A 25651-nucleotide genomic window follows, 5' to 3' on the forward strand; every position below is an offset into this window, starting at 1 on the left:
TAGCCAAGGGTGCGGGCCATGCGTGGTGACATGCTGATGTGCAGGACATGTGGTGACATAACCAAGGGTGTGGGACACATCTGGTGACATCTTCGAGGGCATGAGATGTGTGCAGCACATCTTTCTGCGTGCAGGATCAAACACCCAACACATTTGGTGGCTGTTTGTAGATCTTCCTAAACACCCACAAGCTCCCGGCTGGATCAAAGTGGCGCAGTTTGGTGTATGCCAGTGTCACCACCGCAGTGACGGCCTGGCAGAGCACCACTTCAGTGGCCCTCCAGCTCCCCGGCCACCTCCCACCACCCCACTGCAGGATGATGGGGAGAAGCCAGCGGCGGCGAGCCCACCGCTCCTGGTCCCGCGGAGGTGCTGGCGGGGTGACAGGCACTGCGCGGTGCATCGTCGGCGCCCGTCCGGCGTTTATCCTCTTAGCCACCCTGCAGGGATCCAGCACTAATTCACCCTTAAACACAGGATTGTCAGGAACTGGAAAGGAAAGAATCGACAGATTATCCCCCCGGCGCCAGCGTTAAACACGGGGAGTGGCAGCTGCCGGCCGAGGAGAGCCAGGACAGCATTTTGCCCCATGTCCCGTGGGGCACTGGGCCCTGGGGTCAGTGCCATATCCCGGCAAAGGCTGCTGGCAGCCCGTCCCCGCTCCTCCCCATGTGACGTTTTGTGTCCCCCCACAAGCCGGGTCCGGGTTGGTTAATAAAAGAAATAGCATGAAATAAATATGGGGTTCCTCCGTAAAGCTGAGGGATCGGCAGCGACTTCTTAGCCCCCTGGGATGCACCATGGCACAACAATCCAGGTGGCATTTCCTGGCCCTGGATCCTGGCAGGGTACTGGGGCAGCTGGGGTGATATCCCAGAATTCAGGGATCACACGTTTAAGTGACTGGACCTCGCAGGAAGAGGTATTGCAGTGAAACGAGCAATAATTTTCCCTGGCTCAATGAGGACAGTGATAATTGAGCTTCTCGCTCGCACGCTAAAGGCTTTCAGACGCAGGCCAGTGTGCAAAGGCTTCCCCAGACCAAAACCATGACCGTGCCCCATGACTGGCCACAGGAATGTTTTTGGGACAGCCTTGAAGTCACCCTGGGAATCAAAGAAACTGCAGCAACTCACTACTCACAGCATGTAGCTGCTTTTCTCATTGCTCCTGCTTGCCACTGAGCCTCACATAGTCCACGGCGTGGTGGCACTTGTGTCAGCCAGAGGATTTTGACGGTCAGAGTGCTGTTGCCTTTACTGAGCAGGATGGTTTCCCACATGCTGGCCAGATCTACCTGCTGGGCCAGCCAGGAGCCATTGATCTGTGCAATTGATGGGGTAGCCCATTTGCAATTTTAATGTCCCTTTTGGTGACAGGTGGGGGGAGATGGCTGTTCCCTGAAGAGCAGGGAGGTCGCTTTGCCAACCCACATCTAGGGGAACTAGTTTGCCGTGATGGGGTTTAGTATGCTAGGAAAAAAAATCTGAAGTTTGCAGCATAACAGCAACAGCGATGGGAATAACAGCGTCTTCCACTGACAGACACAAGTTTAACCAAGTTAAACTCCAGCACATCATCTTGGCTTAACTTCAACAAGTCCCACTTGGACCTGGATGAGAGCTTCAGTTCCCTGGTTTTCTTCACCTATATCATCTTGGCTGAAAAAACCCTCCTCTCCTCCCTGCAAACCCCAATTTCCTTGATGACCGTTAATAGGACCAAATATAGCAGGACCAAAATAAAAGGGATGGAAAATGGGATTTCTTTCAGCAAATTGTCTGATGCCACTGGAGTTGCCTATCAGAGGACAAGCTATGGGTGTTTTCCTAAGATGCCCCTTAAAATAAAGTAACTATTTGACCCATCACTAAAGGGAATATCCTCTATGCCTAGCCCTGAAAAGCAGCTGTCAGGGAACAGCAGGGTGGTGGGAATCCTCAGTACAGCCCTCTCCGGGCCATCATGGTCCCGTGGGCTGCCCACTGTGGCTGCAGGTGATGCACCGGGGGGACAGAACCACAGATCCCCCCGGGGACCCTCCCTGGGGGCTGGTGCAGGGACGGTCTCCTCTCCAATCCCCAGAGCAAACCCAGAGCTTAGGAAGGGCATGAGGGGCATCCCATGGCAGAGAGACGAGAGAAATGTAAAAGTGTCTTTTAATATAAATATAAATCCATCTGAAGGGCTGCAAGAGAGGACCGTGCCCCCCGAGGGATGCCTGGGGACGGGGAGGTGGGCTCGGTGGGACTGCGGGCACCTGTGCCCCGCCAGTGCTGGGGGACCAACCCGGGGCATTGGCCGGACCCCCCATGGGCGGGCAGGGCTAGAGCCGGGGCATCAGCAGCGGCAGGGCCAGCAGGGCCAGGAGATGGGGATGCGGGGGGGTGGCCGAGCCCCGCAGCGTGGCCTGGTTGGTCTCGGCGGCCGGCGAGCCATGGGCACTGGCCACGCGTCCCCGGGCACTGCACAGCTCCTGCAGGTTCCCCTGGAACTGGATCTTGCGGGACTCCTGGCGCAGCGATTCCCAGATGGCGGCCGCTTCCTCGGGGCAGTTTGACAGCACCTCGGTGGCACAGGCGTGGAAGTCGTCCCAGGACCTGGGGAGATGGGCAGGAGTCAGGGGCAGCGCAGGTGGCAGGTCACCCGGCCGTCCCAGCAGCTCCCACGGGGATGGGGACACTCACTTGCAAATGGTGTCAAGCTCCTGCGCCTCCTCGCTGCCCTCCTCCCTCTGCCGCCGGACGCTCTGGGCCATGCTGTCCCCCAGGCTGAGGAGGCAGCCAGCGAAGCCCTTGTAGATGGTGTCACACTTCCCCGCCATGCTGACGGGCTCCTGGCTCGTGGCTGCGGGGGAGAGGAAGATGGAGCTGAGCCCTCGCAGAACCCCCTGATGGCTGTCACCCGCCTGGCTCAGGGGCGCATGGCGTGAGGGTGTCACCAGGTGGGGTGACACCAGGTTCTGAAACGTGGCGAGGGGCTGGCACCCCCCTTCCGCATCCCGCCAGATCCCTGGCATCCTCTCCCCAGGTGCTCGGAGTGAACCTGCGCTCCTGGCCCGGGAGCCCGATGTGGCACAATGTGATGACCCCGCAAGCGATGCTGCCATTAGCCGCAGGGGAAGAGCGGTGTGCCGGCCACTTCGCCTTGGGCCTCCCGGGCTCTTCCCAGAGCCATCTGTCCCAGCTTTTATCCCCTAACAGAAAAGATTAATTTGTGACTACAACAGAAAAAAACCCCAAACAAACAAAAGCAAAGGCTCAGCAAGCTGGAGTGCCTGCTCTTACTGCAGTGGGAGGGAAAGGGAATAGGGGAAGGGGAAAAGGGGGAGATGATAGGGGGAAGGGGGAAGATGAAGGGGGAAGATGAAGGGGAAAGAGGAAGGAAAAGGGGAAGAGGAAAGGGGGAAGTTGAAGGGGAAAGGGAAGGGGGAAGGGGAAAGAGGAAAAGGTAAGGGAAAAGGGAGAAGATGAAGGTGGAAGGGGAAAGAGGAAGGAAAAGGGGAAGAGGAAAGGGGAAGATGAAGGGGAAAGGAAAAAGGGAAGAGGAAAAGGGAAAGATGAAGGGGAAAGGGGAAGAGGGAAGGAAAAGGGGAAAGATGAAGGGGGAAGGGGAAAGAGGAAGGAAAAGCACAAAAGAAAGAGGCACAAGTACAACTCTGGCTCCTTCACCCTGGGAAGCCCCAATTCCCTGTTCTGCTCTGCAAGGGATCAACCACTGGGACCACTGGTGAACCACCACTGGCCAAGCCCCAGTGCCAGCCACAGGATGATGGGTGACAGAGTGTGTTGGGGATGACCACAAGTGCCATCCACAGCCAGGGGGAAGCCCCAAAAGAGCCAGTGTGTGGCTGGGTCACAGGGAAACGCTGTACGGTCGGCTTGGCTCTGCCCTGGGGGTCCGGCAGGGCGAGATAGATGTGGGTTCCCCAGGCCAAGTCATGGGAGACGCAGTACTTTCGAAGTGCCGTGAGTCTCCACCTGGGAGATTTCTAAGCTGAGGATGCTAAAAAGGCATGAGGACAGTCCCGGAGGGCTCCCCTGCAGGAAAGTGACCCCAGAAGCCTCTGAAAATTGCCCGGCGGCTGCCAAAACAGCCCGTGCTGCTGGCACCCCATGCCTGTGCCCCTGGAACAATGCCCCGAGCAAAGTGTCTGTGGCCAAGACTAACAGCAGGTGAGCCTGAAACCTCAGCCCGTCACGGAGCACGGCGGGTGTTTGTGATGAGAAACGCCCCGAGCACATCACCGAGGAAAGTCTCGGATTGACGCCAGCCACGAGGGTCACAAATATCGCAGGTATCGGTAGAGAAAGTGGGATCCATTGCTCCTTTTTCGACCCAGCCGGGCAACAAGCGTGTCTCCCACCAGCCCAGGGACACAAGGGCTGGTAGGGCCAGCAGATGCCTTCCCTCGGCCGGCTGGTCCCTGTTGCAGGCTGGGTTTTGTCCTCCTGGGCTCTAATGCCTGCCACAAGCTCTCTCCTCCACCCAGCTCCCTCAGCAGGGCAGGCGAGGAAGGAGAAACCAGGAGGGCAAATCTCTGCTATTCCGCTGCAAAACCATGGGGGAAAAACCTGCCCCCCCCCCCCCCCCCCCCGCCCCGGCTCCAGCAGGGAGAGAGCCCCGAGGGAAACGCACGGAGGGAGTTTCCCAGGGTGCTGCGGAGCATCGCTGGCTCCCAGGCGATGTGCGGACACGGCTGTAATGCTTCTAGGGAAGGGCCTGAATCATTCACCCCCGAGCCCGAAAACCACCCCAGGCTTGGTAGTCCCCATCCTCCCCGCTCTGCACAGCACTAGACCAGGGCAGGGATGCTGCTGGGTACCGCTGTGCCTGGAGCCAGTCGGTGTCTTCCCTCGGTTCTGGGAGGAGTGGGAGAGCGTGGAGGCGGGATGAGGTGCAGGATCGGCGGGGTGAAGTGCAGGATCTGCCGGATGACCGTTCCCCAGCGGGCAGGATGACCTCCAAGCCCCGGGTGTAGGAGGGCAGGCGGGGAAAGCCAGCAGGAGCATGGGGTCGGCCGACAGGGCTGGCTTAGGGCACCGCTCCGGGCTGGAGAGCCGGAGCCTGGGGACTGTCCCTGCCTGAGCAGAGGGACCCCGGGCAGCGCCGCGAAGCCGCTTTCCTCCTTGCCCGGCAGCAGATGGAGCCACGGTGGCTCGCTGAGCCGGGGGGCAACCGGGCACCTCGCTCCCCGCAGCTAGAGACGGTACGGGCGGCGCAGGGGCAACGAAGCCGGAGACGGCCGGGGGTCCCCGCTCCCGCCCGCCAGCCTCCCCGAGGAGAGACCCCGGGGATGTCCCATCCGCGGCCACCGGCGAGCTCCGCAGCCCGGGGCACGGAGCAGCTCCCGGTTCTCGGCCCCTCCCCATCCCGGCGGCACTCACCGAGCTGGAGGAGCAGCGGGCAGACGACCCCCAGCAGCCGCCAGCAGCCGCAGCCCATGGTGCGGACCCCACCGCCGCCGCCGCCACCGTGTGCTCCGCGCTCCGCCGCCACCGGCATCCCCGGCCCCGCCGCCCCGCCCCCGCCCCCCCCGGCCCCGGGCTGAGCCCTCCCCGCCGGCCCCCGCAGCTGAGCGGAGGAGCGCCCCGGAGCTGGAGCCCGGAGAATGTAATCCCGGGAGGGAAGAGGGGCAGGAGACGGTTTTGCTGTGAAAAGGGGAATTAGCGTCTCCTTCCCGCGGCCAGCTGAGCACCACCGGCCATAACACAACCTCCCGGCTCTCGCCCGGGAAGGAAAGACAGATGGCACCAGCTGGACTTGCCCGGGAAAACTCAAGCAGAGGCTGGAGGGGAGATCTGGGAAAAGAAAGGGGAGCCCAGCCCCTCACCTGGGCTCCCACCTGGAGATCATTTCCCATGGCTCAGGACTGGTTCCAAAGGCCATGCAGCCTTTCCTCCACAGCATAAGAGAAGCAGGTCCCCACTTTTTTTTTTTCTCAAAAAGTTGTTTATTGAATTGTTCTTAATGTTATTTCAAAAAAAAAAAATTCAAAATTTAGATAAAAAGAAAAACCCTGGTGTAAAATGAAAACTAATGTCTGAACCATGAACATGCTCCAATACACAACAGAAGTGAGGGCCCCCAAGGGCTCACGCAGCTTGCCGCTGCCTGACCATCCCGACCCAGAGCACCTCCTCAGGTCACTCCAGAGGCATGCACGTACAGCCCCCCTGCCCAAATCTGCCTGCACCACCTAGGATGGGCTAGGCACCCCACTACAGGGGCAGTGGGCATCTGGAGTTAAACAAACCCCCCTTCCTGCTCAGCTGATATCCTCCCAGCTACTCACCCCAGCAGGGAGGAGTTTGAGTCCTTGACTAAGATACCAGTACTAGTTTCTGGTCAACGAGGAGCACATGTGCCCTGCAGCCCCCTTACTTGGGGCTCAGCACAAACCTCCCTTCTCTGCTCACGGCAGCAGACTCCAAACTAAAGGGGTAAGAAATCCACTGGCTTCTGCTGAATGCAACTTGGTCTGCCAGCCAGGCCTCAGGGACGGATGGGCAGGTGAAGAGACTTAACTCTCTCAAAAAGAGGCTAGAAAAAATTCCTATTTAGGAAAAATAAGCCAAGTGAGCGTTCAGTGACTATTTGGGACTATACATAGAAGGCGTTTGCCTTAGAGACATCACACACATGTTGATAGATTTCCTGGCAAGAGCTCTTAACACAAGCCATACGTGGTTAGTAACTACTGGATCTGCTGGGTGGGCTTCCATGGAGCAGCCCACAAGGTAGCCAGGTCCTCCTAGGTCATGCCAGGGGTGACCAGGCCCTGGAGCATGATCATGAGGCGACGAGCAGGCTTGCTCAGCGTGTTGTGGGGTTCCACCTGGAGGAACTGGAAGAGCTTCTGCCGCACCTGATTCATGACTGACCCCATGTGGTCTCGGGTGATGGGGTCACTGTGGTCCAGGTGCATCACCGCTTCCTCCAAGTAACTGAAGGGGATAGACCAAAGTTAGAACCAAACTCGACATCCGATTCCAATCTGATTCAGTTCATTTTAGCACTGAAGATGAGCAATGCTGCTCCCCCCACCCACCCAAACTCAGTGCGGTATGTTCAGCCGTCAGAACATAAATGTTACTGACTCACAGCAGAGTCCACCTATCCCTTCTTCCACATGTAAGGGCAGCCTACAGCTTCCAGCCTGCAGTATGGGCAATACAACCTGGCTGCCTGAACCAAAGCAGGCACAACAGCAAGCTAGAACTCCCTGCAGTGCTGCAGGTGGCACTTGGCCCCAGGCCATGCCTGGTCACAGCTCTGTAGATATTTTCTTTGATGCCTTTTTAGCATAAGCAGAATTAGTCACTTACTAGACAGTAAAAATCCTCAGCAGTGAGGCTGATTTCACGTAGGGATATATTTAAGGTCTTCTTTCAATATGTCTGTCCAGGAAGGGTTGGGGGAAGAGCAAGAATTTTACCAACAAGCCATTCTGAAATTCAGATGAGCCATAAACTTTCAAACCACAGCCTGAGAGTAAGGCAATGTGGTCACTGGAAAAGGTTTTCATTAACAGACCAGCCTCAACTTAACAGCAGCAACTTTAACTCTGATTACCAGCTCATCTGTAACTTTAAGCTCTTTTTCAGTTTTCCTAGCTTGCTTTATCCCTATTGTTAACTTGAGTTAAAAACTCTATTTAAGCCATTTTCCATACAAGCCATGGCCAAAACCTGCAGGTACCTTATCGGGTTAGTTTTTTAGGGCAGGTAACAGGGTTTTGACTCACTCAAAACGTTCATGGCAAGTATCAGCACAGTCACTATTTTGTCACATGAGCTTTGCTTAGAACATCTAACAGACATTACTTCCAGTAGCTCCTGCTGCCACCTCCCACTGAACCTGTCTGGCAGTCACGATGAGAAACAGCCAACAGAAAGTCCAGCGATGGGTTAAGAATTGAGGACAGAGCAAAGCTGCTCTGGATATTGAGCTATCCAGGAAACATAGAACTATCCCTCCTTTTCCCTCCACAGGGGAATTGTTCCTTGGTTAAAGGAGATCACTGCACAGACAGCAAATATTTACAGACTACAATCCAGGAGGTAACAGCACCTACAGCTTGGTATCCCTCTTGCTACTACCTCTGGGCAGCAAAGCTTTCCACGGCAATGCCTACATCTTTTTCCAAGTTACTACCAGTTGTTCACATGCCAGGAACAGGCTACAGAGGCTCCAACCTTCGTCAAAGCACCACCTTCCAGGCAGTGAATTTAAAGCCAGAGCCAGAAACAGGTCTGCATAGGTTCAGATCTGGTGCTCTGATCTTACTCACTTCAGCTTCAGTTCTGTACGAGTACCCAAATCCGAGGAGAGCTGCTGAATGAGAGAGAGCAGCACCGGCTGGGACAGCGGGCATGGATGCTGTCCAAATACTTGCTGAGTATCCACAGTCTCACAGACATAGAGAACCAGGTTGAGATCAGCTGCTGTAAGAGCCTGCAAAGAAGACACAGCTAGAAATCCAGAGGAAACAACAGGCAGGTGAGGGACACAGGACAGAGCACAAGGCAGCCCTCTGCCTTGGAGCAGCTCAATGGCTTGCCAGCCTCCTCTGGGAGTGGAATTCTCTGGAAACCCTGCTGTACATGTAAGCAGGACCATGTTCAGGCTTTCAGTCTGTACTCAGAGGACATCCGTGTCTGTTCCAAGCAAAACAGACCACAACAAGACAGAGGGGAGCAAGTTACAGTTAGCAGCATGGAGCAGGACCATGTTTGCATCCCCTGCCAGCCCACCAGCACAGCATTGCTATTATTCCCAGAGCAGTTAGCCTGCAGCAGCTCAAACAGATCTGCCTACATATGCAAAGGCAAAGGCAAGGTCAGGCCCCACCTGGTAGATCTGCCTGGAGAGGCTTATGAAGCTGTTGCTCTTCAGGGGTGCACCACGTGCCACCGCTGATAGCAAAACACTGTGGCTTACTGGAGCACTGACACTGTCCTGACAGGGCACGGGCATGGAAGAAGGAACTTAACTGCCATCAAACCATGTAACTTGCACTGCTCTGGCCAAACCTGCTTGAGAGCACAACTGCACCCCTCAAGCAGTCTGCTGCCACAGGTCTTTTCAGTCAACTCCTGTATAAGTTGTTGTGGGATTATGTCCTGACCTCAGGGAGCCCTTTTTCCCCCCCACTGTATCCCCCAACAAGCAGCGATGCCCACTGCCAGGAAGCCTAGGTACCTGCTGGAAAGCTTGGTTGAGGTGTCCCTGCTGGAGTAGCTGAAGGATGTGAGTTTGCTGAGACTGGAAATCCAAGTGAGCAGAGGGGATTGGAGTCCCAGCCGCCGAGCGCATTGCCTGGACAATACTCGAGGTGACAGCTGCTTGCTGCTCCTTCATAGCCAGGCTCACTTCGCCTTTAATGACTCTCTGCACCTGGGCCAAAATAGACTCCTGCATGCTAAAAAAAAAAAAGCCCCAAAACAAAAACCAAACAGGCATCTCTGAAAATTAAGAGCTGAGGGACTCCATTGCATAAAGCTTGTGCTAGAGAGAAAGCAGAGCCTTGCTTGCTTATTGTAGCATGACTCCCAAAGGGTTAATACAAATTGCTCTGAGGGACAGGCATCGGAAACATGCTGTGCAAGGTAGCTCTGTGGCCAACAACACAATGTCCCAGGGTGCATGGAGAAGATGCTGGGATTCTGTGTGGCAAAGTGATGTTTCAGGGAACTAAGTCTCTCATTATATAGCGTTTTAAATCTTTAATGTCTCTGGCTTACAAGCAAGGCTGCTAAGCTGTAGGTTCATCCCCAAACAGGCCCAGCTTTCTACATCCAATCTGTTAGATGCAGTTTCCCAGTCTGCAGATGTCACCTTTAGAATGGGAACACACCTTCACTGAGCCTGGGAGTTGTCCACAGAAGACCAGTTCACAGCACAGGCTCCGCTTTACCCCCAAGGGGTGGATTCTCCCCTCAAGCATCAAACCTGCTCTACCACAGGTAGAATAGCAGGACTTCCCTGGGAGCAAGGACAGCCCATGTAACAAAATCAGAATTTAGTCTGGTAGCCTTCCTGGCAAGTCTGGTCTGCAAAGACCCGAATGCGCTCTGACATATGTTCTAGTGGCTTAAAATAGACAGGGGCATTCTGCCCTGCAGGTGACCACTGGCCAGTCTTAATGCCTGGCAACCTGCCACCAGCTTCAAGGCATGAATGTGCTAAAGGCACCACCAGGATCACATATTGCAACTAGGATGGCCAAGCACAAATTGCTGCAGAGCAGCTGGGAGGACAGAGTAGCATGCAGAAACTGTTAGTATGCCTGAGGACACAGAGTTAAGATGAAAATCCTTCAAAAGACCAGAAGAACATTTCAGAACAGGAAGGCTAGTCAGAATTGAGTGTACTTTTGGGCTGCCTTAGGTCCTCCTGTCCTCCACCATGCACATGGGACCCTGTGAAAAGCAGGCCCTGGGCTCCCAGATGCAGCAGTGATACAGTTAGTCGTTAGAAACCTGTGGTCTTTGTTTTGTGCCCTACAGGGCAACAGTTACACCAGCCCACACGCTTTGTCATACTGTACACAGAGCCAACCAGCAGTTCTACAGTAGCAAATGGCTTGTTCCACAGCTAGCAGGGAGAGGTTTTTGTTACGCACATGCGTACCTCTCACTGACATCTCTCTCCACAAGCCCAGCTGCTAACTTACTTGCCCACGATAACATGCAGCTGATGCTGCACCTCAGCATGGACGCTGGCTGCGACAGTGGAAGCCAGCTGCTCGGTGGTGCTCTGGAAGGTGCTGATGAGCTGTCGAAGCTGATTCAGCAGCGGGTCCCGGGCCTCCTGTTCTCGTACCTTCTTGTTCTTCAAGTGAGTCTCAAGCTGCTGGATATCTGCAACAAGCAGAGAGGAAGAATGTTTGTGCCATCGGTATCTGTGGCGATGGTCAGGGCAGAAATCCAGCTGCCAGACTCTATATGTTCCCCAGCAGAAACAATTACTGAGTGAGTGCACGAGCACAGGAGAGAGGGGAGAATGCACAACCCTTGTTTTGGGCTGCGTTACACTAACCTAGAAACCCTGCTTCCAGCCTCCCCACCATGCAGGATTACATGATACAGCAACAAAGCCATGAGTTCTCTTGCAACAGACCTTTACAGGCACTGTTTGTTCAGGGAAAGATAAAGGTGGGAGCGAGGGTATTTTATTTCATACAGAGCATGAGTTGTGATCTGCATTAGTGGTGGAGTTCAATGCCAATGAAGAAAGAGGAGGAACATTTCTGATTAAAAAAAAAAAATCACATCTGCAGAGATCAAAAAGCTGTATTTTAAAATATTTTATGAACTGGTCTGATCAAAAAGGAGAAGAATGTAAGCTCTATGTACTTGTGGGAGACTTGTGAGGAAGAGGATGGGTGCGGAATAAACAGTAGCTGGAGACGCTCTGCAGATCTGTGGACAACAGAAGTTGCTGTGCTAGCACTAGCCAACTTCAGGCCCCCTCAGGAACCAGCTCTACAGCATAATAGCTGCCTGGCCTCCCAGAAGGCCAAGGAACTGGATCCCAAGCCTGCAAACAGGAAAGATCTCCAGTGTGTCAGTATACAATTTTCCTTACTTAAGGGCATACTTTTATTTTTTCCAGCCTGACCATGCCTACACTCTGTTCAGCCACTGATCATCCCCATACCCTTCTCTTAAATCTTCCCCAATCTATTACGCCTCTGAGATGAGGACCTAGCTGCAGACCTGCTACCCTCTCCATCGGTCATCTTCCTGATGTCAGGATAGGGTAATCCTACAGCTGGGCTTTAGTACTCAATAGATGAAGTCACAGATTCACAGAATGAGGCCAAGTGTTTCGCTGCATGGGCTACAAAGACCAGAGGTGAATCTCTCTTCTTATAGCACCACCCACAAAAACCTCCTCACTTCTCTTTCCATTTCCCAAGTGTGAAGTGAAGCATGCAGATGGGCTAAGAGGTTGAACAGTTACCAGTGATACTCTGAAAGGCAAAGACATAAGGCCAACTTGTTGTCAGCCACTAACGCAAATAAGCTATGCAGAGAAAACTCAGAGAAGAAAACCTACTCACATTCCTGTGTGCCCTGCTTGAAGGTGTCATTGATTTGCTGGAACATGGACTGGCAGCTTTTCTCGAAGGCTGGCAACACAACGCTCTGAAATGCTTCCCTGTAAGCTGACTGGATTGGCCCCTGCAAGGTATCGGCTGTTGCCCTCACGACGGTATCTGTAAGGTTCTTACAAGCACACACGGAAGAGATTCCAGAAAATTAAAAACAGCCTGCTGCAGAACAAAGTCATGAACAAACCCTGTAGGTCCCTGCAACACACCCACACGAGATAAGGACAGCCCAGTGTCAGAAGCGTGTATTCCCTCAGCTCTTTCCACTGACTAGGTTGCACCATGACTACAGCAGGCAAAGCATCCACTTGCTGAGGGGCTGCCCAAGAACATCACAATTTCCCTGTAGTGCAGCTGTAGAGCAAGGGAAGGTGGCACAGTCAGGCATGGCTCCTTTCCCCTTCCCCTGCTTCCCTCCCACAATCTACCGCTCCCTGCCAAGGTAAGTAGCAAGCTTCTACTCCCTAAATAATGTAGAAATGAAGAACAGAGCAGAGAGCAGAAGAGCCAGTTTTGACTGGCTTTCACCACTTGGCTGATTGAGATGGGCCTAAAAGCACTGCTGTAGTGAGAATTCTCTGCTTTAATAGAAAATGAACAACTTGGTAAATGAAAGAAAGGGCTAATGAGGCAAAGTGGGCAGGGGAGTACACAAGCAGCTCACTCACTGGATGAGACCAGGAAAGAGCTTTGACCACTGGCAGCTAAACTGACCTTACCTGGAGATATAGGTGAGGGGAAGAGGTATGAGGAGTCACTACCCAGGCAGGTGACAACTCAATGTCCCCAAAAGAAGCTACAGTCTGGTTTTCCTTACCTTTGATTTCACTAGCTTGGTAATACTCTCTTTCAATGTCCCCTCAACAGCGGTGAGCTTGGTGGCAATAGTGTTACTTAGCTGGCCAGTGATAGGGTCCATGCTCTTGGAAACACCTAGGCATAACACAAACACGTCAAAGTTGCAGCTTTAAGCCTAGAGTCACACTTCAAAACTCAAAAAAGAAAACGGAGTCAAACTCTTCTTGGATACGACACAGTGAGGGGCAATGATAACAAGCCTTAGCAATGATGGGGTTGGACATTAGGAGAAACTTTTTGCGAGGAAGGTGGCACAGCTCTGGAAGTCACCAGAGAGACTGTTGAATCTCCAGCCTTGAAGGTTTTCAAGACTTCCCCCGACAAAGTCACAGCAGATCTAGAATAGTGTGTAGCCCTGCTTCAAGCAGAGTAGTGGACACTAATGGCTGCAGAAGGGTTTCCCGCCAGCGTTTCTTTGAACATTTCCTTACATGGATGGTGTAAGTGCATCAAGGAAGGGCAAAGACAAGTTTAAGCTTCCTGTAGTCAAGTCTCAGCATTTCCAAACTCACTAGCCTCTTTTGCCTTCCTCCACCAAACAGACTCCAGAAACTTTATGGATTATAATGGAAGGTCTGACCATGCTCTCTGGAAAGGCATCCCCTCTGGGAGCCTCATACTCCTTCCAAACCACAACCCCTCTTCTCAGATTACAGTAGGGCCTGCACCAGTTTAAAGTGCAATGACTAGTCTTCACATAACGTAACTCCTACTTCATATAGTGCCAGCACTTTTACGCAGCATGCTTTCAATCCCTATGGGGCTAACTGCAGGGATCCACCTTCAAAACCTAGGCAGCAATACTCACACTGGGGTACGGTCTTCTTCATCTCCTCACGAATGGTCCTCTCCAGACGGTTACACACAGCAGTAGAAAGGGACTGAGAGAGCTGCTGAGTCAGATGCTCCTGCAGCTGCCCATTGCGCTGCTGTCCTTCCGTCAGCGCTCGGTCTAGTCTTCTCTCTGATGAGAATGCATGTTAAGGAGCACGAACAACAGACTTCCTCATTACCCTCGACACTCCTGTCCACAAAGATGGACACTACCCTCGCTTTCAGAGACTCAGTGAGAGCAAATTTGCAGCTCTGGTGAAAGAGGGGTCTAATAACATTGCTGATGTTGTAATGTTGTAATTGCTGATGCTGTAAACAACAGGGTGCTCTTCAAAAAAGGATCAGTGTGAGAGAAGAGCTCTGGAAGGTGTGGAAGAAAAGCCAAACAGCTAAAAGAAGCTCAACACCAGCACTCCCTATGTATTGTGGGTTAACTTGGCTGCCCCTGTAGGCAGCTCAGCCCCACACAGCTACTCACTCACTCTGCATCGGGATGGGGGAGAGAACAGGAAAGGTAGAAGTCAGAAAGCTCACAGGTTGAGATAAAGACAGTTTGATAGGTAATGCAAAAGCTGCACATGCGAGCCAAGCAAAACAAGGAATTAATTTACTGCTTCCCATTGGCAGGCAGGTGTTCAGCAATCCTCAGGAAAGCGGGGCTCCGTCACACGTAACAAAGACTTGGGAAGATGAATGTCATCATTCTGAATGTCCCCTCTTCCTCCTCCTTTCCCCCAGCTTTTCCTCTGAGCACAGCGTCATACGGTATGGGACATCCCTTTGGTCAGTTGGGGTCAGCTGTCCCAGCTGTGTCCCCTCCCTACTTCTTGTCCACCCCCAGCCTGCTCACTGGTGGAGCAGTGTGAGAAACAAGAGGCAGCCTTGACAGGGTTTAGCAGTAGCAAAAACATCAGTGTGTTATCAACATTGTTTTGGTCACAAATCCAAAACATACCACCATACCAGCTGCTATGAAGAAAATTAACTCCATCCCAGCCAAAACCACTACAGAAATAAGAAGCCCAATATCCATAAAAAGCAGATTGGTAGTTTCTACAGGATGGAATCGATGGACATAAGTGATACAGTGCATGGCAGCAAACCCAGGCTTAATAAAAGCTAGTCATACCTCATGAAGCAACCAAGTTCTCTGAAGAAACCAACACACTGAGATGCATGTGCATCTTAAAAAACAAAACCAGAAACAAACAAAAAACACCCAACAAAACAAACAGTGAAAGGACAATTCAGCTGCTGACAAAATTCAGTGCAGATATGAAGTTGTGCAGATAGGTAAAAAATATTCTAATATTACAGTATAGCTCTAGACTGTGAACTTCAGTAGAAAGTTATCTGAATTATCTTTGAAAATATCATTCTGATGGTCAAAAAGAAAAATCCAAGACTAATTAATAGAGAAAACAGAAATTCTTGTCATATCATAGAAGTTAAGAGAGGTTTCAGACATGAAACCAGGCTAGAGCTGCTCAGTTTGGGGAACATGACCAAATTCAGTGCAGCAAAAGATGTGCAGGAACTGACTACTCACACTACAATAAAAATAATTGGATACCAAGTTTGAAAATACCAAAGGAAAGTACTTTTCAGACAACGCATAAGGGACCTGTGGACCACCAGATGTATATATGGGTAGAAACAAGATAATTCTATATTCAGCTATGCAGTATGGCAGTCAGATATGATTTCTGGTGCAAGTACTGACTTGCCTTAAGGAGGAAAGGATCATCCTATAATTACTCCTGTGCAACTGGCCACTGCCTGACGTAGGATAATGCATTAGGTGCATCTCTAGTCTACTCCAGCATTGCAGCACTTATGGTCTTAATGGGTAACTAGAAGATTCAGTGGCACAGAGAAAGTATCAGTTCTTCTCCATCCTATTTCTGAGTTTCTTGCCCTTAGAAAGGGACTGAGAGGAACTGAACTAGTTATACTTCAGCCAGGCAATTCTACTGCACCTACAGCCCACACTACCAAGATCCTTGAACTTTCTCAGCTTTCCTCATGTCTCTAGTCTGCCTTGCAGCCTTCCCCTCCTTAACTGCCACAGAGCATTTGCAAACAAGGATACGCTCCTGCTCCTGCTGGGAGTCAATCACCCTCTCCATGTGACCCATAAGGGAACTCTGAATGGCATCAAGGTGATCTGTGAGTCTCTGTAGCAGCTCCATCTGGTTCTGACGCAGCTCAGAGAGCTCCCGCTGTTGGCTCCTCAATATGCACATCAGCTCATCCTGGAACTCTGGTGTCACCTATGCGTGGAGAGGACAAACATTCATTTCTAACAGGATCAGAGGTCAGTCAAGCTTGCTGCTAGGTATTACATCAACACCTGTGCCTAGGACTGAAGCGTAACATGCAAAGCAGAAAAACAGGGCCAGCTCAATGCCTATTTCTAAGACTTTTGTCCCAAGAAATAAACTGATAAAAGTATATGAAGTTCCCACATGGAATTCATAAATGGTTGCTTAGAATATCCTCAAGTGTTTAGATTCAAGACTCTCTTCAAAGCTCTGGCATCTAAAAGAAAACAGAAGAAAACAGATCCTATTCACTTTTGGCCAGTTACTCAGAGTGTTTACACCTCTGAATGTAAATAATGACCTCAAACGCTTATGAAAAGAGCTGTGCAATGAGTAGAGTAAGAAGGAAGTGTCCCAGAGCACTTTTTCAGCTCTTTCACTTACTTACGAATAAATGAACAACTGGAGAAATATGCATTTATAGTTCATTGTCTCTCGACCTGCTCAAAATATCTAAAGGAGGAATACACATTTGGGCAGTTTAAAAAGTGTACACAACTCAGCTGAGAGCATTTTCTGCCAGATATGAAGGTACTATCAACAGGGATAAGAAATTCCAACAGGCCAGTCCCACTGTGACTCTTTGCTGGGAACAGCTTATCCTGCTGCTCATGCATGTGAGTCGGCTCAGCAGGGGAGGAAATGAGTGGTAGCATCTTAGATTATATAGAGTTTGTGAGAACACAGAAATGCACATTGATATGCAAAGGTGAGAAGGAAGCCATCAGTCTGGAGTAGCTCCTTCTCTGCTGTGCAAGTCAGAGAACAGCGCAATGCCAAGTCCAAGCGCAGCCCCATCTCAGCATGCTCGGGCACAGCAGGGGCCTACAGTACTTCAAGGAACTGGGATGAACCTTCTCTCAGGTCTTTAGTAAGACAGTAAATAGAGCTGAAGCATCATGCCCTTGGGATGGACTGCAGAGCAACTCTGACTCACCTGGTTATTAGATGATCTTGGCGACTGGTTCACATCCCTGGAAATGAAAAGAGAAAGGGTAGTAATCCAATTATGTCCATTAACTACTCTTATTATCCAAGCCTTCTGCCAAAACAGATGACACATTTTACAGTTGCTTTAGATTTTACACTCCAGCTCATACTTCTGTTTTGCCTAGTATAACACAAAGAGCAATGGGAAGGTGATGAAATCCCAGTCCTTACAGCACTGACTCCATCATTTGCACCATCCACAGGCCCTGAAGTTCCTTACAGACTGATCCCTTTGCAGGGAGGAAATTTGAACCAAGTCTTAATGAGGACTGTTATGAAGAACGATGCGCACTGATTGTTCAGTTTTGTCCAAATTCAAAGTCAGGGAAGGCTTTGCCAAACAGCTTTTGAAGGTCTCCTGATATTTTACAAAGAAAAACCAAGTAGCCATTTGTTAAATACAGAATTAATGAGCTTCAAATCATCTGGAACAATTCCAGCTCTCAAGGTGAAGAAACTAGTGATGCGCTCCAGCACATACAACAGAATAGAAAATAACACCAAACTGATGCACTAATATTGCATGTCTCCATCAAAGTCACAAATCTATGAATATTCAAACACTACCAGAAGGAAAGTAAGCATTTGTTATTCCCAGACAGCATCCATTCAGCAACTTTAAAAGGACTAAGGCAGGAAAAATGAAAGGCATTTCTGAGGCTAAGAGCTTCTGGGTGTCACAGTACAGGACCACAGCCAGAAACTTAATGCCATAGCTCATCTTTATTGTAATCTGCACAGCCAGAGATCCAAATCACAGAGCTATGGGAACACAAGAAAAGGAGAGAGACCCATGCAGAAGCTGTGCTGCTCTCCTCACGTTAATGCAGATAGGCTGATCTAATTTGCCATGGGCAGACCTTTCCAGTCATCAATTTTCACTTACAAGACATTCATACGGGCACGTTTAGAAACACACAAAAGCAGCAAGCAGGTAACAAATGAAGGATATTGTTGAACGAGGGCACTGTGCAAGCATTCAAAAGCCAACCAGAAGTGGAGGCCACATTAAGCTACACTCACAGTGTCACAGTTCCAATGAAGCCTTCACTGAAACCAGGAAATGGATCCAGTGTCCCCCCACAACATGCAATTTACCTCCCACACGTTCTTCTGAAGCCCAGGCTATATTCTGGATTTTGAGTCCCAGCTGGAAAGGTAGTGCAGAACCTACTCCCACACCCCTGAGTGGCAGTCAGTGCCTGAGTAACCAGCAACACTTTCTGCGGGGTTACTGCCATTTGCAAAATGGGGTGAGGGCTGGGAGCACTTGGCCACTGCCCAGCCTCAGACCCTAGACTCACTGTGAATGGCTATACCAGACTGTGGCCCAGCACAGCTGGTCCCACAGCCACCTGTATTCTGGCAAGCCCAGCATACCCGTCATCTTTCTTGCCCTTCCGCTTTAGCTTTGGGGAAGCCCGGGGGGATGCCTTGGCTTTCCAGTCCTTCACAGGCAGCCTCTGCGTAGATGCTTTGGCACCAAATCCACCTGATGTAGAAGCCAAGCTTGCAACTTCATCATCATGGTCACTATGAAGGAACAGCAGGGGAGAGGACATCACTTGCAATACTGGACAGCATTAGCCTTCACTAAGGGGAGGGGATTCACACTCTGCTCTTCATCCACACATGGCCAGAGTCGTGCAGCTAAGGACACCTACCACGTTGGTCTTTAACAGAGAGACCTCTACAGAGCTCAGCACGTGCTGCTCCATTTTGATCCAGGTACGCTCAGGTTGAGCTCGAGCGCTGCATAACAAGACTTGAAGGGTCTCTGCATTAGGGACAACTGTGGTTCAGGCAGCATGGCAGAATGATGCCTATTCTTGCTGCACATACACACTAGCATATAAGCCCTCAGGTGTGACACTGACCCAGCAGGGAACCCAAGCACAGCATGTCCTTAAGAGCTTTACAGACAGAAAACACTTAACACAGCAAGTATTGCGGGAACAGAGGAGAATCAGCTTAGGAAGTATGTGATCCTCAGTACTTTGGAGTGTTTCTGTTACTGACCAGCCACACAATACAGGCTACATGTTTCAGTCTGAATTTAAGTGTGGATTATGAATGAACCTTCAGCTGTCAAACAGGGCTGAGCTTGCCAGGCGCACAGAATGTGCCCATGGAGCTTTAGGGTGGCTCCTGAGGGAGCAAATATGTCAAAAGCAAGAAACTAACTCCTGAGATACCCTTGCTACCTTATCTAAGGCACAGTATCTGGAAACTGATCCCTTAATAGGTTTTCACTGGTAATTAAACCAAGCTTGGACCATGCTCTTAGGAGCAGTCCAGTCAAACCTTTCCCTACAGAGAATAAATTGGACAACGCCCAGAGGCCAATCTCGTGATCAGCTGAAGTCATCAGAACATTGTGGAAGCTGGACTGCATACGCACATTAAGTCAGGAGACAAAGCAAAGACATTCACCCCACACGTGAAGGCTTGCTGGGGACAGAAGCACAAATGCAGCCTGAACTGAGTCCATGCAGGGCGAGAGAGGGGGCTGAGCACTCTGGTACCTTTGTTCTGCACTAGCATCCTGGCTGTCATGCTGCAGCAGATGGTAACTGTGTCGATGATAGGAAGAGCTCTTGTGCTTTTCTTCAACCTCATCCCTTGGGCTGGGGGAGGAAAAGAAAGAAAATACCATTATGGAAGTCTCTTTCAGCTTGGATATTTGTTCACTCTACTTCTCATGACAGATCCTGATAGAACGTCTAAAACAAACAAAAACCCCACACCTATCTGCACAGATCCAGAAAGTGGCAGGTGTTGTTTAGAGGCACTAAACACTCAAAATTCTCTATGCATTTTTCTGGGAGCCTTAAGAAGGGAGAAGCAACTCAGCTATGCTTCAGGCACTAACCAAGAACAATCTCCCAACAGACATTCATGCAAGACAGGTAAGCCACTGCTCAAAATAGGGAGTATAGAGTACTTCAGTGAATAGCATCATCTTGGGTTTGTTTTTCCTCAAGTAATACTGATCACTGGGGCAAAACCCATCAGTGCTTCTCAGTTCTTTCAGGTGTCTGAGGAAGTATGTGAATTTGATGGGGTAGCTCTACCAGCCAGAACAGAATTGTAACAGTGAATCCAGTCTGAGTTTCACAAAGATTTTGAAAGCAAATTGCACGTGCTTCTAAGCTGTAAACTACATCTATCTGAATTCAGCTTGCAAGAAGATCTTTAGACAGAGGTGAGCACTTGTTACTTTCACATGGGCTGATGGCTTGACTGAGCTGCAGTGTGAAAAAAAAAAACCCACCAAACTCTTGGATCCAGAGATATCTGATCTGATATTCTGATATGAGAAGTCCTGAAGATTTCAAAGACAGAGTGGGATTGAGGGGAGTTGCAAATTCCTATAGCAAATTATGAGCAAAAGCAAAAACACTACATAGAGACACAGCCTCAGTGCCCTTCCCAGAGCCATCAGAATTGAGACCATTTCCTGAAGCAGCATCCTCAGGTGTGGAGGCACAAGGTGCAGCCTTTCTCTTGCAATTCTGATGGGAGGGAACAGCCCTCAATAGTTTGGGGGACAACACTGACACTCTCAGCCTCCTAGTTCTGTTGAAAAGGAAGGTGTTTGCAGGCTCTCATGGTGCATGCAGCCCTGGCCTAGACAGACTCTGGAGGTGACAGATGCATCTCACTGTTCCTGTCCCACTACAAGACAGAGATACTAATTCTGTGATGCATCCTAGCACTGCTCCAGTATAATAGTTTGCTCCTGGTAAGCAGGCGTATGTGATGTTGCCCCATTCTGCATGCCCGCTCCACAGGGACATTGCCATTAATTTTCTGATTTTTAAAGTACTTTATTTATAATGCTAGCTGCAGAGCCACTCCTAGAAGAGAGATATACAATTAACCTATAATCAAATCTGTCAATTATGTGCTAATTGATTCCTTTCAACAAAAGCATGCAGGAACGCATCACCTGGGGCAGAACTTAGCTTGTACTGGTTTTATTTCTAGAGCACACAAAAAAAATATCTCATCTCAAGTCTCCACTCCCAGGTGAACATGAAGGCCAATAAAGTAGACTTTTCACCTTCTTAACAGAGATCCTTTATGCTGCAAGGGGTATTAGAGAGCACAAATTGTTAGAGCTGGCCTAGGAAGTTCAGGACACAGATACACAGACCAAGCACACAAGAAGGTTGAATCATAAGATCCTTTAAGGAAAGGCAGGATGGTGAACTGCTCTGGTTTAATCACAACATAAGAGCTTTTCACCAAGCTAGCAATTTGGCAAGTGCAAAAAAACTGCCCTAAGCAAGACAAACCCAAGCGATTACCTGTCTGCCATGCTGTTCCTGGTTTCCCTGGTTATGTCAGGAGCTGCTGGCCATGGCTGACTCACAACACTGTCAGAAGATGCATTTTCCTGAGTTAAAGCAGTCTCCAGTAACGATGGAGCATTCAGTCTGTCTACCTCCACTGGAGGCATGTCCAAAGAGTGGTGGCTGTGCTCTGAATTGTGCCGGTTCCTCGGAGACAGCAAATGCAAGGCTGAGGCAGCGGATGCCATACTGTCTGCGTGATGACTGGGCTCCAGCACCTCCGCAGGGAGCCCAGATGGAGCTCCCGCAAAGCTGCGTTGCAAGGTCTCAGAAGCAATCTCTGGGATATCTTGGGACATGGCTGTGGAAGCAGAGGAAATGACGTCTGGCGAGCGCTCACGGGTGGGAGAAGCCTGGGGCACCACCAAGGGCTCCACCTCCTGCAGTTCCAGTGCTAGAGAGGGGTTTCCTGGTGTGACCTGAATTAAAAAAAATCAAATAAGAGCCTTCAGGGTAAAGTGGAGACACCCCAAGAACCCCTGGTACTTTACACCAACCACCTCTGGAAACAGCCAGCTGTATCTTTTCCTCATGTGATCCCTGTGCTCCCACTCTTCAGCAGATGGAGAAGGGCCCCAAAACTTCTAATGGACTCTCAAGTGGGCTAACAACACACTTAAGCCAATGCTAATTTGAACACACTTTCAAAAGAATATCTAACACCAGTTCTCCCTCCCTGCTCTGCTCCAAGATCCCTTCTCTTTGAGGGAAAAAGTTAGAACTAACATTGAATATCTCCTGGACTGAAAGCTTATTTCAGTTGCAAGCTTTGGTCATAATCTGTTTTACATCACACCTGGAAAGAAATATTTAGGAATAGGATATGATTGTTTCAGACCTGTCAGACCAACAAGGAGGAAGAAACCTTTCCAGGTAGCACTGTCTCCTAACACAAAGGCTGACCATGTCTAACCATTGCGATAGTGACAGCACAAGCTAGAGCTGTCGCTAGTTTTCAGAGACATGCTGTTTCACATGAGGCCAAGTACCATTAACACGGGTAAACCTGGCTGCAGATCTGTGCCAGCAGTTGTGTTTTCCAAAGGGCAGAGGCTGGCCCTGTTAATATTCAAGTAAGTCTAATTTCAGCTTGTATAGGCCCATAGAGAGAGGGCCCTTGGCCATGAGGAGAAGGAAGGGAGCAGCATTTGGAGCCTTACTGGAACAGGTGCCTTTGGTGTTAGCTTGTCAGGCAGGCCTGGGATAAGAACTGAATGGCTCCTAGGACTAGTCTGGAGACTGCTGCTACTGCTACTCAGTGTGAGACTGGTGTCCAGCTGCATCTTGGGGCTCACAGTCAAGTCTTCTGATGGCCTGCAGAAAGCAGAGACACAAACAAATCAAGCAGGTCAATCTAATGACACAGGTCTGCATCAAACACTCGGGGTGAGGAGACGGGCTCCACAGGTCAACGGAGAAGCCCAACCCAAACTTCACTAGTATTCTCCAAGTCCTTGGTCTTTCCACCGTGGTCAGCTACCCCCTGTCAACTAGCACCTGCATCTCCTAGTCCCCGTACAGCGCAAACAGATACCAGGTGGAAACAAAACAAAACAAAAAACCCCAAACAAACAAAAAAGAGGGGCATTGCAATCTCTTAGAATTTGAGGGGTCAACTCTGTTCACACTGTACAGAGTTTAGGGAGAAACAGGACACTACAGGGTAGGTCTTTGTCCTTTTCCCAGCCCACAGAAATGAAGTTTTTGCCTGTTATGCAGCCTAACCCACTGCAACACTAGTAAAGTTTTCCTAACAGTCCCAATTATCTCCCTGTCCTTGGTGGCTGCAGTGTTCTCTTACCTGTAAACAACAACAGCCCTTTGGGAGAAGCATGTAAAGCAACAAAACTGAGATGCAATAAGAGAATCCCTAGGAGGCACAAATGAAACACTATTGTTGGCCCCTTGGATGACAACAGGCATGCTCCAAGCTGCATTAGAGATGCAAACAGTTGCCCATATAGGGACACTGGGACTCAGGCCGGTTTCTAACTCTGGTTACAATCTCCTCTCCTACAAGATACACTACAGCTCTGCACCACCCTGAAGGACCATATCAGTTCAGCTGCAGATATATTATTTAATACATGCGCTATTTACCTGGGCATAGAGGCATCTGTGACAGAAGTGCTACTCATGGCTGTGACTGCAGTCAGGGAACTGACACTGCTGCCTGGAGATACAGCGATCTGTAAGAAAAATATACAGCAGTCAGGATGTGACAGAAGAGTCCAACAGCAGAGCTTGACCTGAGAACTCTGGCTTCAGAATTCCTAGAGGTTTTGGCAGAGAGGGAACAGAATAAAAAAATAGGTTGAATTGTACTGCTAGGGTGCTCAGGTGCTGGTCAAAGGCAAGCCCCAATATGTCCTCATGACATGAACCACGACTGCTTTTATCAAGCAATTGCTCTCCCAAAATAAAGTGGCATTCTGCAGGGGTCCGTACCAGATCCCCATTTTCTTCTTTGAGCTAGACTGCTCTTGTAAAGGCCTGTTGCCGCTAGCGAGGCCAGAGTCCGTACGGATTTTAGGTCCTGCACTGCTGATATGCAGAAGTAGAATACTCCAATGCACAAGAAGAGGTATTGCTCATCTAGCTAGCTGGCTAGCAGTGAAGAGCACAGGGGGATATGCTGGCCCCCACTGCTGCTTCTGGCTACCAAGAAACACCTACACAGACCACCAACATAAGCACACAAGTACTCAGCTGGGAAAGCCGGTGTGGCCAAGCTTCTTACGCTTGACAGTGCTTATGGTGGAGAGCAGAGATTGAGCTAAACTCAAGGCTCTGTCCACCCTACAGTACTCCTAGGTGCTGGTGCCAGCAGGAAAAAGCCTGCCATAAAACAGGTTGCAGTAAAAAGCCAGATTTAAACCGAACAGTAACACTGTTTAAACTGAAGAGTGAGCTGCTCCTTGCAGCAAACAGTATGTGCAACCACCACCTCATCAACAACTTCTCTCTGCTCCCTTAGGACATCTTTGCATTGGGAAGGCTACCTACCCTCAGGCACAAAATTAATTTCTGCACTCAGCAACTTTGCCAGCAACATCAAAACCTTTAGGAGGAGTTTAATTTATTCTTTGCTCCCCAGGTTGTCGCCAGGGTGGCTCTCTCTCATTAGTCAACTCAGCACAATCTCCATTTCTGGTCATCTCCATGTGCTGTCCATCCTCATCCAGGCTCCTCCAGTACAGGTTCAAGCTGTGGTGACAACCACGCGTTCCTCCCTTGGAGGGAGAAGCCCTGCCTTAGGATGTGTATGTGGAGCGCTGCTCACAAGCACTCTCTTCCTTGCCTGTAAGAACTGTATCATCACAGCAAATAACTGCTGACTGTTCATTTCTCATGGGAATGCAGACACAAACAGCACAGCTTCTCACCAGTGGAATCCACACCTTGTAATTAAGTTGCAGATCACTTTCCTTAAAGGATGCACCTTAAAAAATACTTTTTAATTTACGTGTACTCCCATTCTAAAAGGACATAGAGAAAACTACACAGCCACAAATTCAGTACAGAGATTCAGTACAAATTCAGTACAGAGGCAGGCTATAAAGCAAGAATATCTGAGTGGGTTTAAGACAAACTAACATGACACTTGGATGCAGAGTGGCCAAGCAACAGTGAGCTCCTGCACTTCTGCTTGTTGGCATGAACAACAAGGGGCAGCAGAAACCTGTGCTGAGTCAGACAGATGCACACTGTCAGTGCTAGACAGCCCCTAGAAATGCCCAGCAGGACCCAATGGTGGGTGTCGCAGCACTGCTGGCCATGCACATGTGACAGAACATCAAGAGGAATTCTGTATTTTCTGACTGGTCCATTAGAGCTCCACTGAGGAGTAAATGCTTGCTTATGGCTCTTCACCAAGACACTTTGCTATCCTTTGCAGACATCACCAAATCCCAAGGAATACTTGGCATGCTTCCTGATACCAAAAATCCCTGGTGCAAGCACAGATGACTTGCCTTCTGCACAAGTTAAGGCCTGTTGTATTAGGTTCAAAAAACCCCACCAAGCTACTGGATCGATGATTTGCAGATCTCATGCAGAAGATGTTATGGTCCCATCTACCTACCTGATCATTTCAGACATGCATCCCACAGGATCCCACAAGACAGGATGTGCAGAGATGGCATATTTTCTTCCATTATAGTTAT

The 25651-nt window shown here is 50.1% G+C and overlaps 2 protein-coding genes across 4 annotated transcripts in view; both read right to left on the minus strand.

The window, feature by feature from the left end:
- Window positions 1–2201: 2201 nt before the first annotated feature.
- NRN1L (neuritin 1 like) lies at window positions 2202–5498 on the minus strand. Its single transcript, XM_075039410.1, has 3 exons — window positions 5388–5498; window positions 2688–2847; window positions 2202–2600 (listed from the first exon to the last, which is right to left on the minus strand). Exons 1-3 carry the CDS (start codon window positions 5443–5445, stop codon window positions 2327–2329), a joined length of 492 nt encoding a protein of 163 aa, XP_074895511.1. The 5' UTR covers window positions 5446–5498; the 3' UTR covers window positions 2202–2326.
- Window positions 5499–5938: 440 nt separating this feature from the next.
- EDC4 (enhancer of mRNA decapping 4) overlaps window positions 5939–25651 on the minus strand; it is a 37704-nt gene continuing 17991 nt past the window's right edge. For 2 of the 3 annotated variants that reach the window (XM_075040497.1, XM_075040500.1), the window contains 14 exons: window positions 23586–23674; window positions 22646–22799; window positions 21441–21904; window positions 19653–19754; window positions 18508–18660; window positions 17075–17111; window positions 15906–16086; window positions 13788–13943; window positions 12939–13054; window positions 12071–12236; window positions 10679–10865; window positions 9205–9424; window positions 8294–8457; window positions 5939–6947 (listed from right to left, as the gene is read on the minus strand). In XM_075040497.1, coding sequence (XP_074896598.1) covers window positions 6755–6947; window positions 8294–8457; window positions 9205–9424; window positions 10679–10865; window positions 12071–12236; window positions 12939–13054; window positions 13788–13943; window positions 15906–16086; window positions 17075–17111; window positions 18508–18660; window positions 19653–19754; window positions 21441–21904; window positions 22646–22799; window positions 23586–23674 — 2382 coding nt within the window. In that variant the 3' untranslated portion in view covers window positions 5939–6754. The remainder of the gene's footprint in view (window positions 6948–8293; window positions 8458–9204; window positions 9425–10678; window positions 10866–12070; window positions 12237–12938; window positions 13055–13787; window positions 13944–15905; window positions 16087–17074; window positions 17112–18507; window positions 18661–19652; window positions 19755–21440; window positions 21905–22645; window positions 22800–23585; window positions 23675–25651) is intronic. The other variant, XM_075040498.1, reaches the window with a different exon arrangement.

The sequence above is a fragment of the Buteo buteo genome, chromosome 11 (genome assembly GCF_964188355.1).
Source record: "Buteo buteo chromosome 11, bButBut1.hap1.1, whole genome shotgun sequence".
NCBI classification, from domain to species: domain Eukaryota; kingdom Metazoa; phylum Chordata; class Aves; order Accipitriformes; family Accipitridae; genus Buteo; species Buteo buteo.

Excerpts from the sequence above, each read along its gene's own strand:
- NRN1L (XM_075039410.1), bottom strand. The coding sequence starts at position 5,445 with ATGGGCTGCGGCTGCTGGCGGCTGCTGGGGGTCGTCTGCCCGCTGCTC. Across the intron at positions 2,848-5,387 it reads CCCGCTGCTCCTCCAGCTCG|CCACGAGCCAGGAGCCCGTC; the intron begins GTGAGTGCCGCC and ends TCTCCCCCGCAG. Across the intron at positions 2,601-2,687 it reads GAGCTTGACACCATTTGCAA|GTCCTGGGACGACTTCCACG; the intron begins GTGAGTGTCCCC and ends CCATCTCCCCAG.